At 44.4% G+C, this 12,594-nt stretch overlaps 1 protein-coding gene across 2 annotated transcripts in view; it reads right to left on the bottom strand.

The window, feature by feature from the left end:
- The window catches only part of AOAH (acyloxyacyl hydrolase), an 84,361-nt gene extending 74,453 nt beyond the window's left edge, over positions 1–9,908 (bottom strand). Inside the window, exons 1-2 of one of the 2 annotated variants that reach the window (XM_040590200.1) lie at positions 9,665–9,908; positions 9,085–9,239 (exon numbers count right to left, since the gene is read on the bottom strand). In XM_040590200.1, the coding sequence (XP_040446134.1) occupies positions 9,085–9,238 (154 nt within the window). In that variant the 5' untranslated portion in view covers position 9,239; positions 9,665–9,908. The remainder of the gene's footprint in view (positions 1–9,084; positions 9,240–9,664) is intronic. The other variant, XM_040590199.1, reaches the window with a different exon arrangement.
- Positions 9,909–12,594: the final 2,686 nt, after the last annotated feature.

Below are 12,594 nucleotides of genomic sequence, written 5' to 3'. Positions count from 1 at the left end.
GGACAGAGGGAAATCAGCTGTCTTTGGCTGCAGAAATCTCACTGCATTAATTACTTACAACGTGCGTGAGAACATAAACTCCTTAATACTCTGACATCTGTAGAAAAGCACTTCTAGGTCCTGACAGTTATTAGCAACTATTGCTTACTTTAATTTAGTAGATATTTAGATGCGATTTATTTCTCATCATGAGCTGGGCGTGTACAAGGCAATGTAGATAGGCTTCATAATTAAAGGTTAAAAAAAAAGCTCTAAATTTTTTATAGTTGCATATCATCTCTTTAGAAACAAGTTCAAAGAAATTGACTGTGCTGTCATACTTCAAGAATAGGTTTCAATGCCTTGGTAGGCTGAAGGATGTTTTCTCTGGAAGAAATTCTTTGGTATTATAATGCTTACTAGCCATTAGAAACTAGACTGTGGTATTAATAAAATGCCTGTCTCTTTTAGTGATAGTTTGTCCCATCTGCTATTAATTTCTGAAGAGATAAGAGAAAACCATAACCATTTTGCTCAGCAGTGGTAATCTGAAAACTCACACGTCAGGAAGTACTTCTCTCCATGCATTTGAAAATAGTAATAATAAAATGACATTTCCAATAAGCTCGGGGGAAAAAAAATCATACCCCAATAATAAAATCAGAGCTAGAGAAATTCATTTCTTAGCTGTGAAGCCTCCGGCAGTTTGAGCAGACTATTTAACTTAATCCACTTCTGCCGCACACATTTGAAAGGCTCTATAATTAGAATTATACCTAGGGATGTCAAGAAGTGTCTGGATAGTGAAAGCTGCCTCTCTAAGTTTCAGATCTGTAGATATATTTGTCTGAGTAAAACTCTGTTAAATGGGATTTCTGCCACCTGGCACATCTTTTGCCATCCTTTGCTCACAGTCCTGGGTGCTGGAGATCTTTCTCGCCCCTCCAACCATATAGCCATTCCCCAGCCATAAATTAAACCTACTCCCTGGAGTACAAGGAGGAAATAAGCCCCCAAAAGTGGCCTTGGACACAAATAGCTCTCCACAAACCCTGCCAGCCAGGCTGTGGTCAGCCCGCTCACTCCCGGTGGAGCAGGAGCCAGAGCCTCGCTTGGCAAAGCAGCAAACCTCTGCTTCAAATACCTGTCTGCAGCAGCAAGCCCCTGTATAAATGAACCCATCTATCATATTCCAGGTTTTATACAGAAGATGAAGGTTTTCCAAAACCACCGTCTTTGCTTCTTCCATTTATAGATGATCAGAGGCTCCAATGCAACTCTTAAAGACTACAGATGAGGGGTCCCCAGAGCCTATCTACAAAAGCCAATACTGCTGCTCCTCGTGTAGGTGCTGTTGATCTGGTGTAAAAACACCTCTTTCCAAATTCATCTAGTCCAGTTCCAGTTCAACCTGGAATAAGACATTCTTGTTTGAAATAAGAACATTCACTTGGGGACCTAATAAGAAAAAAGGTTTTCTCCTCTGAGATGGGGACATGTACGTGGATATTCTAGGTGCAGGCAGATCACGGATATGCAAAGTTACAACACAAAGTTACAACCTTTTTTTCAGTATATATTCCTTTCCTAATACTTCCCAATACCCACTGTACCTTCTTTCACTGCTTCTCAGCGCCAAGCTGATACTTTCAAAGAACAGCCCTTTATAACCTTAAGATTTCATTCCAATGTGGAAATATTCAAATGACATAACTGTATATGCAAAATTAGGATACTTAGTTTCCCATATATAGCCAGAGGATTTGTTGCTTTGAAAGGTAATTTAGAAAGAAAGCCGAGTGTAAAAGTTTTTTAACTCAGACTTTGCTTCCTATTCCATTTACAATGCTAATGTATTTTATAGAGATACAGAAGTGATGGAATATAATTATAGGTATCCATATTCAAATATGTTAGCATATGCAAGACCTTTTCCCCCTAAATTTGCTAAGTGCCATAAAATACCTCAGAAATGATAAACGGTACACTATTACCAAACCTTTCACTGGGCATAAAATTACATATAATATACTGGATAAAGGCATTTTTTTAAATATTAATACCAGTATAGCAGTATTTTGAGTGCACGGTAGCTCTGTAACAAAACCAGCAAACCCCAGAATATCAATTATCATTGCTGCGGCTCACCCAGTAGCACTGAGGCACTTCAGACCCCCAACTTCAGAGCTCTGTTCATTACTGTTTCCTTAAAACACCCAATGAGGACTCTGGTATGGTTAGGCTGGTACAGAAAATTCAGTTTCCATCTAGTGGAAGACTCTGGTATCCATACCTGCCAGCCAAACGTGTCCCTAATGTTTCCCACATCACACTTTAAAGAGCCCTATTTAACAAAATCTATAACCCCAGGCATTTCCAATCGAAATGCTTTTTGCATTAATTAACAGAAAAAAACCAACTGTGTGTGTATGTGTTCCATTAACATATTTTTCTTTTCCTAATCAGGAAAGGATATTAAAAATTTACTGAAGCCTGAATGGTGGTAGGGGGAGTTAATGTAGCTGGGTAACTTCATCCTTGCCACAAAGTTTTGACCATTTTAATTCTAAATGAACTTTTTTTCAGATATACAGTTCCTATAACCACTGAAAGTGACTGCCTTAAACATAGAGAAGTTCTGTATAGGGCTACCATATCAACAAGAGCTGAAGGCACACACGTTGTGGTAATCAGCAGCCAAACTGCTGCAGACACTCAATACTAAATAAATAAGACTATAAGAGAAAACTTACACTAAAAGCAAGCATCAGTAATGTAAAACGTATGAGGCTATGCATGCCTACAAATGCACATATAAATATATATCATTGTGTATTTACACACAGAGATATGTCGGTATGCTAAGCACACCTTTTTATTGTGATCAATAGTTATATTTGCATTTTACAGTCATAAACTTTCAGTAAGACTTGGGGTGATTTTGAAAATGAAATTTTTTACCATCAATTGCTGAAAAATATGAATCCCTGTAGAAAATATTCCTATTTTAATAGTTGCTTTAGTATCTCTATTGTACTACTCACATGCCTGTGTTTTTTCTATCCAAAGTATAATCATAGGAACGAATGTTATGGTCAAATTTGGTATTTATTACTGATCATCAGGCCAAATTCTGCCACTGAGTGAACTGAGCAATGTCAGTGAAGTTAACAGAAGTTCTGTGGCTTGGCGATGGTTTAGCTGTAATCAAAATTGATTCCCAGCCTTTCAGAGTAAAATGCATTGTAGTGCCACATTGATACTGGGCATGGCCTTTTTACAGAACTCACTGAGCTGTAAATTATATGTTCTGTCATGGTGCCTCCCCAGACAATATGTGCGCAGCCACTTTGTCTGAGCGCAGTTATTAAAAACCTCCAACTCCATTTGGCATGTTCCATTGTATGAAGTTATTGGGAACTCCAAAGGCCACCGGTCCTGCTGCCACTCCGCAGGGTGTATTTCATCCCTGCACTCATGCACAGCTAGACGGAGGCAAACTGTTGAGGACATTGACTATCACACAAATCAACCCAGGTAGAGGTCTGTGTTTAACACTGCGGGGAAGCTTGGAAACATCCATTCTTTAATGTAAGCAGAGCTGAAAATATGTTTCAAAAACATGCTTCTTCATACGCTAGGAATTACGTGCTTGTGGGTGAACAGAAGAGGTGAACCACAACGGTTGTTGAGAATGGCATTATATTGAGCACAAAGATGGGGAAATTTGCTTCCCCGGCTGCTGACCCACAGGATCTCCGCTTGCCAGTAAAGATGGAAAGCGCTGCTGTCCGGCTGTATTGAGCGCTCCCTGACTAATTGCCTCATTCCAAAAAGGGCAGCCAAAGTTAATCGCCAAAAGAGCGCGGCAGCCTGCTGCTGAGGAGAAAATAAATAAACCCTGCTATTTGCAAATGGTTCTTGTGGTCACCGTGCAGAACCCCTGAAAAGCCAGCCTGGAAGAAGTCATCTTATACAGGCATCTGCCCTAGCAGCCCATATGGGGTATCTATGCCATTCCAAGGGGACAGGGTAGACACAAATCTGTTAAGATCTCTAAGAAGGTCTTCTACAGCCTTCTCAGGAGCTGATGACACTGCTCACTCACCATTACCATTAGAAAATTTTCTTCCTAACCTGAATGTCCCTACTGGTATCCATTTCTGTTATTTCTTGCCATAGCTGTTATGAGCCTGGACGATGGATCAACCCTTTAAAGTTTTCGAGGACAAATATCATGTCTTTTCTCAAGCTCTTCTTCTCCAGATTAATTAACTCTAATTTATTCGGTCTCTCTTGATAGCTCATGTTTGTTTTTCTCCAAAACCTCCTGTCACTCTGCATCATTTTTTATGCACAGCCCCACAAGGGAAGGCAGAGATTCCTCTGAGGCTTTGTCAATGCTGAGAAAGGTAGTGCGTTACTTCACATGTCTTGCAAGCTAACTTCTGTTCACATGTCTTGGTGTATGCAACGTGTGCGTGCTTCATGACAGCATGCCATCATTGTGCCACTACAAGCCCAGATGATCTTCCCTAGGGATGTTACCCAGCCGGTCATTTGCTACATGTGTCATTGACTATTTCTGCTGAAGTGTGGGGGGAAAGTACTCAGAGTTGTCAAGACTGTTTTGAATTTAATCCTGCCCTCCCATTGTACTTGCAAACCTTTTCAGCTTTATATGAGCTGCTAATTTAATAGCACACTACTTCATTATCCTGGCTAATGAAAATATGAAGTGTTACTAGGTCCAAGAAAGACCTCATTTTGTACATCCTTCTGCTTAGGGAGCAAGCCACTCATAATTGTTCTCTGAACAAGGCCACTCACCAGTTTTGTCCTGCCCTGTAGAAGCTTAATCAACGTCATGTATCTCTGAGCCATTAGATGAGTGCTGAGGTGGTGCCAAAAGCCTTACAAAAGTCCAGCTGTAATATCTACTACTTCTTCTGTATCTACATGCCATTGTCTTATCAGCAAAGAAAATTAGATTGATTTGACACTTTCTCCTTGGTAAGTCCAGTGAGGCTTTTACGTGTATTTACTTTTGAAAGGTGCTTTTATAAGGTTTTATTAACTATTGCAGGATTTTTCTAGGCATTGATGTTTAACTGACAATCTACAATTCCCCAGATTTCCTTTCTTCACCATGTTACAGAGAGATGAATACAGTAGTTCCCTCCTGTCTTTCAGTGTCTCCCCTGCTTTCTGTGTTCTCCAAGGCAGCTTCCATCTTTCCCGAGGTTTCATATACTTCTGGATGAAGTCACCCTTGTTAGACAACAGGGCAATTTGCAAAGACCCTTTAAGGGCTGGCTCTGTTGTAATTCAAGGCGGTGGGAGATGTGGAATAAAATCTTTAAAAATTTATCAGAAATAGTAGAAAAATAAGGAACATGATTTTAGGTATGATGACCCATTAGCACCAGTGTCAACAGTTACCAGTGTTACTGTACTTGTCTTTGGGTACCTTAACATTAACTTAAGTAAAACTTTGCTTGCCCTGTGAAATGGGCAGTATTTTCCTCATTCAACAGATAGGGAAAGTCAAAGACCTGAGTATCTGGAGGGCTCATTCATACTTAATTTTTGAGAGAAAAGTACACAGCATCTTGTTCTCAGGATGCCCTGCTGAAACAGTCGGGCTACACCTAGCAAAAGGGTTTCTAGGTCTCGTACTGAACAAATCCCTTAAGCCACACTGCCAGTCAGTAACAAACCCAGAAGCAAAAACCAGACATAGCATCCAGCTCCCAAACCATCACGCAGAGCCAAAACTTACCATCTTTACATGTGGAAAAACAGCTTCACAGGCCTTTGCATGCAGGAAAACATACCAAAGCCCTTTTATCAACCATAAGGAACAAACAGATGAAAATACCACATGGAAAATGTGCCAGAGGCCCAGATGAAGGGCCTGAGCTGATTTCACAGTATGCAAAAAGGTGGGCATTTTTCCAGCCTGGGGAGGCACAAACACTGATGGAGATATAAGGCTGTCTGATGCTGGGAAAATTTTTCTACTGACAGGGCCAAAGAAAGACCATGTATCTATTTAAGAGAAGGTTAGAGATGGTTAGGAACTGATTAGGTATACTACATCTGATCTTGTGGCTGCAAGGATTATCATCAGGCCCTTTCTCCCTCTTTTCCGTAATTCTAAAAGGCAGCAGTATTAATGTTCCCTTTTTAGGTGGGAACATTTTCTGGATGATTTATTTTTACACCAAGTCAATTATAAAAAGATTTTCCTTGAATGAAGCGGCCAAATTTTTCAAGAAAATGCAGCAAAAATGATGAGACTTTTTCTGTAGTTACTGCGGTTGATTAAAACTCCTGTCTAAATGTTTTCTAAGACAATTAGGCTTGCTGCAAAAGAGTCACCTTCTGTTTTAGACAAGTAACAATCTGAAAGCAGAAATGTTTTGGCCAGCCTCCCTCTATGAGCCATCCCAAATCGTTCAGCCTGCGGTGGCACCTCACCGAACACATACGCTCTTCTCCTCCAGCCTTGGTCCATATCGGCATATGGGTGCCTGCCCAAAATACATTTCCCAGGACATGCTAAGGGCAGGGGAGTCCCTTGAAGCAGCCAGCTGCTTACCTGGTATGGTCAGAATAAACTGGGGCAGATGGTGCCTGCCCGGAGCGTGCTGCTAGAAGGGGAACAGAAGAAGGAAGCAACCAACTTGCATTGCACTCGATGGAGGTACCAGAGCTGCATTTCGCTCTCCTGTCATATTGTTTCTACATATTTCTTCAAGAAGCATGATACTATCAGGGAAAAGGCTTAATGGAAAATGTTTGCTTGGTTTTCTTACTGAAAGGGAATCCATTTCATGACCAGCTTTGGCTGCTAACAGCAATCTCGACGGTGCAGGTGGTAGGCACACAGCGGCAATCAGGAATGGCTATTCAATGTGCAGCCACTTCATTTCCCTCAGAAAAGAGAGGAAGATAACTTTGAAAGATTAGACACCTGACCACACATTTAACTTGCATGAAAAAGTCTATTTCTTCAAGAAAATCTCCTATGCATTTGGCAGCAGGCATTTCTCCTGTTAAAAATGCTGCCTCAGCCTAGAAGGCAAGGCCCAGCAGAAGCTGTCATGGCTCTCTCCCAGTGCCTGCCTGGACAGAAAACTGAGCTGGCAGGGCCTGGGGGCGAGCTGCTGAAAAGAAATCATGGTCTTCCCCCTAGAGATGAGGCTGATCTCGACTTAATTTCTGCTCCTAACAGGGCTGGGCACTGAGTCAGCCGCAAGAGCGGGTGTTACCCCTGCCCCGCGCCATGGCAGGGGTAACTACCAGCTCCTCTGTGCCTTCCTGTGGTGAAAAGTAAGAGGCAGATGGCTCGCAAGGGTTTTCAATAGTCAGTCAAGAGAGGAGCTCATCCATGAAGCCGCAGAGGCGGCTGGCTGGCCTCGCGGGCCTGCATGTGGGCACCGGCCACCTGCCTGCCTGGCCCCTGCCCGCCTCACGCTCTGCTTTGCTTTACAGAGGCACAGACAGTCTGTGTTGGTCCTGAGGCGAGCTCACGTGGGTGCTTTTAGTTGAAGGGACACATCAGAAAGAGAAATTTGTGTGGGAGGCAGGGGGGTTGGTGTCTCCCCACGCTGGGGAGGTGCTGGGTGGTCCCAACGGTGGGGCTGGTGCAGCCTTCCTCCCTTTGGGAGGGGAAAAAAAAAAAAAAAGGACAATTTATCTGGTGCAAGGCAACTTCAATGCAATGTGCCGTCACTTTAGGAATGTAGAGCCTTGCTGGGTCAATAGGGTGGAAAGGGCATGCAACACTCACACCTGACATTTTAAAAACACCAGTGTAAAACTACGGGTGAGCACTCTCACTGCCTTTCCTGCACCACTGAAACCATGCCTGCCTAAAGATCTCGTCATTAAAACCCACTTCCCTCTTGCTCTGGCAGCTGTTCGGTCACCGCTTGCGTGGCTGCCGGCTCAGACAAGGCCAGTCCCCAATAGCCATTTCTACTTTTTACAACTTGCTTTCATTTTCAGGCTGGTGGCTGAAGCCTGGCGGGGGCTGCGCAAGCCTCACACCCTGGCTGCGCTCCGCTCCACTTCACCCTGCCTCGCCGGTGCCAAATCTGACCGGACACTGTGGATGGCTCAGAAGGGAGGCAAAAAAAAAAAAAGTTTCTATCAAGTTTAGGATTATTATTTACAATTATGTTCTTTGATCCACAGTGAAAGCAATTTGTAACTGTGACAGGGTTTATGTTTACAGCACAAAAGTGTCATGAAAAGCTAAAAGACAACAAAATAAAACTTTTGAACATAATGCGTAAGACATACCCGTCATTTAATATTTGCTCACTTAAAAAATACAAGCTATCACATCTCTCTAGGTACACAGAGTCTCACACCAAGGGCATTTCTGGCACAGAGATATGCCCTGTTCACACTGACTTTGGTGATACTGCTCTTGCTTTGGGAATCGCTTAGTCAGCTGAGACTATAGGATACCTCCAACTATAGCTGCTGTGGAGATCACCACAGTCACTGAAGTCACACCAGAGTGGGGCTGACAAAATACACTCGCCCCACTTTAGTACAGGTTGTGCAGACATGAGCAGTCATGAAAAGGAAACATGAGGAAGCAGCCCTCACAACTTGGCTGTCCAGAGATGACCATCCAGACCACAAAGCGCTCTGGCCCAAGTACGGATCAACCATTCTTAAGAACCGTTTCCCAGGCACTGAAATCAATGAGGACACCCTGGGCATTTCCTGCAGTTCAGCAAAATGCATCACGAACCCTAACAAACACTGGGACCCCATAACACCTTGTTTCCAGGTCCCAGACTTACAGATGTTAAAGCCAGCCTTTCAGATGCCATTCCCCACAGAGCAAAAACATGAACTTTGGGAAGCAGCCACTCAAAAACAAAATCATAAAATAACTCCAGACCCCATGCTGGCCTTGCATAATCTTCAGTGATTATTTCACCAAAGACTATGAGTATTTTGCAGTACAGCTGTTGAAATAGATAAAGGAGTGATTTATGATGTGCATAGCAATTCTCAGCTCACTGGTGGAGTAAAAAATGAACTAGTCCAGCAGGCAAACAAAACCTGAATACATACCGACGCAGGTGTGTCCTTTGTACAGCCCGGAGAGGAGCGAAGGGGGTGGTGGATTGTTTCCATGGGGGAGAGGGGTGGAAGAGGCAGCCTTCAGCAGAAGCAGGAGCCAGAGGATGCAGAATAAATTAAGGGATGTTTGCCTAGACCTCCTCATCCTAAGGCAGGAAAAAAAAAGGAAGAAATCAGGTGGGAAGGGTGCACGCAGACCTGTATTCCCTTAATGCTCAGGGAGCATCCTGCATCCTTGTCTCATTAGCAGCTTGAGGTGAAAGGAGACCGGTGTGCCTGTGTGCAGCTGTGTGTAACGCAAGGACCGCTTCCCAGGCAGGGACACGCACGCGTGCCCTCCCACAGGGTGCGTGGAGCATCCCACACTCACCCCTTGCAGGTGCTCTCCCAGCCCCTGCACTTCGCACACCCCTCAGCCCCTCTCAGGCCACTCGGGGTGCTATGCAGCCACCCACTACAACCTGGCAAGTCCCACACACGTGGGCATGCCGTGGCCAAGCTGGGAGGATGTCCCCGTGGCCCCAGGCTGCTCTCCGCACCCCCCTGCCCCCCGCTTGCAGCTCTTCCCAACCTGCTGGTCTGGGAGGACCGAGAGGGTTGCACCAACAGCTCTGGCTCAGCGCTCCCGTGCCTCCTGCGGCCGCAGCGGATGACTAACGACCTTAAACCGCGGTAGTTGCCGGAGCCACTCAGCGTTAATAACGCAAGACACTCCCCTGAACAACTAGTGTTGCAAAAACAAAAAAACCCAAACCAACTTCACAATCCCTTCCCCCCACGCCGCCGCTGTCGCTCCTCTGCCCTCCTCCGCAGACAAGAAAAAAAAAACATCTCTCCGGCAGCTTCTGTAAGATTTTCCAACCAGGGCTTCCGTTTGGGAGGGCAGGGTGTGAAAAATAAAAGAAAGCGGTCCCTTGGGCTGGAGCCACGGGGGTGTGAGGGACAGGGCTCCCATGCTGGGGTTTTGCCAGGGCTTTAGTTCTGCTGGGGTCGAGCCAGGGGGGGCAGAGGCAGCTGCCAGCATAAGGGCAGCAGCGGGAGCTGAACCCCTCTCCTCATCAGCTGTGAGAACGTTCATTTGCAGTGCCCAGCTGCCTGCAAGGCTTGAAAAATCCTAAGCTTTTCCCGCTTTGGCAGTCACAACAACTAAAGGTTTCCTCGTTTCTGTTTTCTTCTTGTCCCCCAGATAACGCAGAAACCAGTCATTCCCCAGCCTGAAGCAAAAGCAGAGAGTAAAACATGTTTAAGTGACATGGCTTCAGAGGTGGAAAGCGTCCAAACAGCTAATTCCCAGACACTGTGATGTGGGAATAGGTGTAAGGATATCATGTAGGACTGAGGCACTGTGAGCTGAAGCTACGCCTCACCTCTGCCTCTGCCTTTTTGTATAACCCTGGGCAAGTCTCCTAGCCCCGCAGTGGCCGTGGGTACTTGTCTTTCTACTCCTTGCCTAGCGCTTTCATAACTGGGCAGGCTGCTGACATGATTCTGAGAATCTATGATTCTATGACATGGGCTGCTAAAGGGCGGTGAGGAGCCTGTCTCCTCTGGCATCCCTACGTGCTTTCTGGGCATAATTAAATGGGACTTGTAATGGTGTTGTAAAAGGAAAACCAGAGAATATATTAAAATCAGTAGTTCCCTCACAAATCTTCAGACCTTTCCTGCAGATCAACATGACTACCCAGGGATCAGGTCAACTTTAGTATTTAACGCAGTTTTTGCAAACCATTTCTTTTCTGTGGGAGCCTGACCGATAATATTTTTAAAGACAGTCACAGAAACTTTGCCTCAAATTTGATAAGCAAGATTTGCTTTGTGGTAATGATAATATAATACAGTGGCTCTGGGGGAAAAAAAAAAAAGAAAGAAAAAGAGAAAAAAAAAAGAACAGAGTGTTAAAAGCTTCAATGTGAATACAAAACACTCTGTATCTCCATTCTCTAAACCCATCCACTGGCTTCCAAATATATGTTTTCTTCTAAAAAAGAAAAAAAAACCAACAACAAAAGAGAGGTAATAGCTGTTGCCTGAGTTTTGCAGACCTGTTCCTGCTTATCATTCTCCATATAGCTAGCAATGCTGGTTTTCTTTTTTTTAATAGCAGATAAACAAAAATCATAGTGCAAAGTACCTTATCCATATGCCAATCCTACTGAAATCTGCAGGATGTTTTTCTTAATGGTGTAAAAATTTGCTATAAAAAGACACTGTGCTACAGTGACTGCAGCTCCATTAAACCCTTTTTAACACACATATCACTTGGTTCCCAATGACACTTTGAAGTCCTTTAAAACTCTGCATATTGGCTCATGAGCACTTGCTGCAAAAGCAGAGTGCTAATAATAGGCAAGAAAAATCTTCCTAGCAGAGAAGTCTTTGGAATGGTTTCTGCTTTATATCTATAGCAAAATACAAATCTAAACAACGGCACTTATAAAGTATATAGATAGATCCCAAGCTGCTCCCAGGCATGTAAACCTGTAAAACATACAGCTCTAGCCTGTAATCGGCTGTGTTATTTTCTTTCATTTCAGACTGTGGAAAGAACCGTAAGATAACCCAGAATCGTGTGTAACACGGAGCTGGTTTTCACTGTATCTTGTGCATTAGCTGAGCTCTTAAACCAATTAAAGAAAAATCCCCAGAGCTTTTAAAATATGCAGTCTGGTCAGACAAATGAGGGATTTGCCTGTGTAGTTGTGGATTTAGAGACCAGCAGGGAAGGTGACCCGCCCCCCTCCAGCATTAAATCTTTCTCCTTCCCACTCAAATCAGATAGCAAGCCCTGCCTTTTGCCAAGTAGATTTTATATTACTTCCAAGTCCCTAAGACAATGAGACCTAAAGCCATCTTGGTACAGCAGTGAAGGAGCACATGACATTGTCTATTAATCTGTGCATGAATGATGTTGATGAGAGGTAAAAAACCACATCAGATCTGTCCCGAAAGAAGGGATTAGATCATAAATGCTTCCATTATGTTTGTGTACAGCATCTAAGCCAGGGAAGCAGACCTGAGGCAAAGGTGACTGGGGAGGTGCTGCCTATTTAGAAATAAAGATTGTGGCAGCAGGAGTGATGGGAGACCAGAGCTCTGTCCTCTGCAAAGCACCAGGGCACAAGGGGTGATGCCTGGTATGTCCCCTGCCCAAAAAGTTCTGGCAGGGTCGCTCTACAGCTTGCTAGCATCTTTGTCTCCCCAGCTCTCTTGTTTTTTCCATGTGTTAGCAACCTGTGCTTGCACCAGCTCCAGCCAGGAGGCAGGGGAATGTAGCTCAGGTGGGGACTGGGTGCTCAGGGCTGAGCTGCACTGGGGCTGCTGGGCCCCTGGACAGGGTGCCTGGCTGGGGGTCCTGGGCTGTTATGGCCCATGGGCGCCCCAGGGCACAGGACACTTGCCTTGGGAGACCACAAGACCAGGTGGGCTGCAGGAATGAACACAGCAGAGATGCTCCTGGAAAACCCACTAAATACCTGCCTGCAGCGTTACGTACCTAAA

The sequence above is a fragment of the Falco naumanni genome, chromosome 4 (assembly GCF_017639655.2).
Source record: "Falco naumanni isolate bFalNau1 chromosome 4, bFalNau1.pat, whole genome shotgun sequence".
NCBI lineage: Eukaryota > Metazoa > Chordata > Aves > Falconiformes > Falconidae > Falco > Falco naumanni.
The sequence above is the reverse complement of the archived record's forward strand: the minus strand, read 5'-3'. Positions and strand labels throughout refer to the sequence as shown.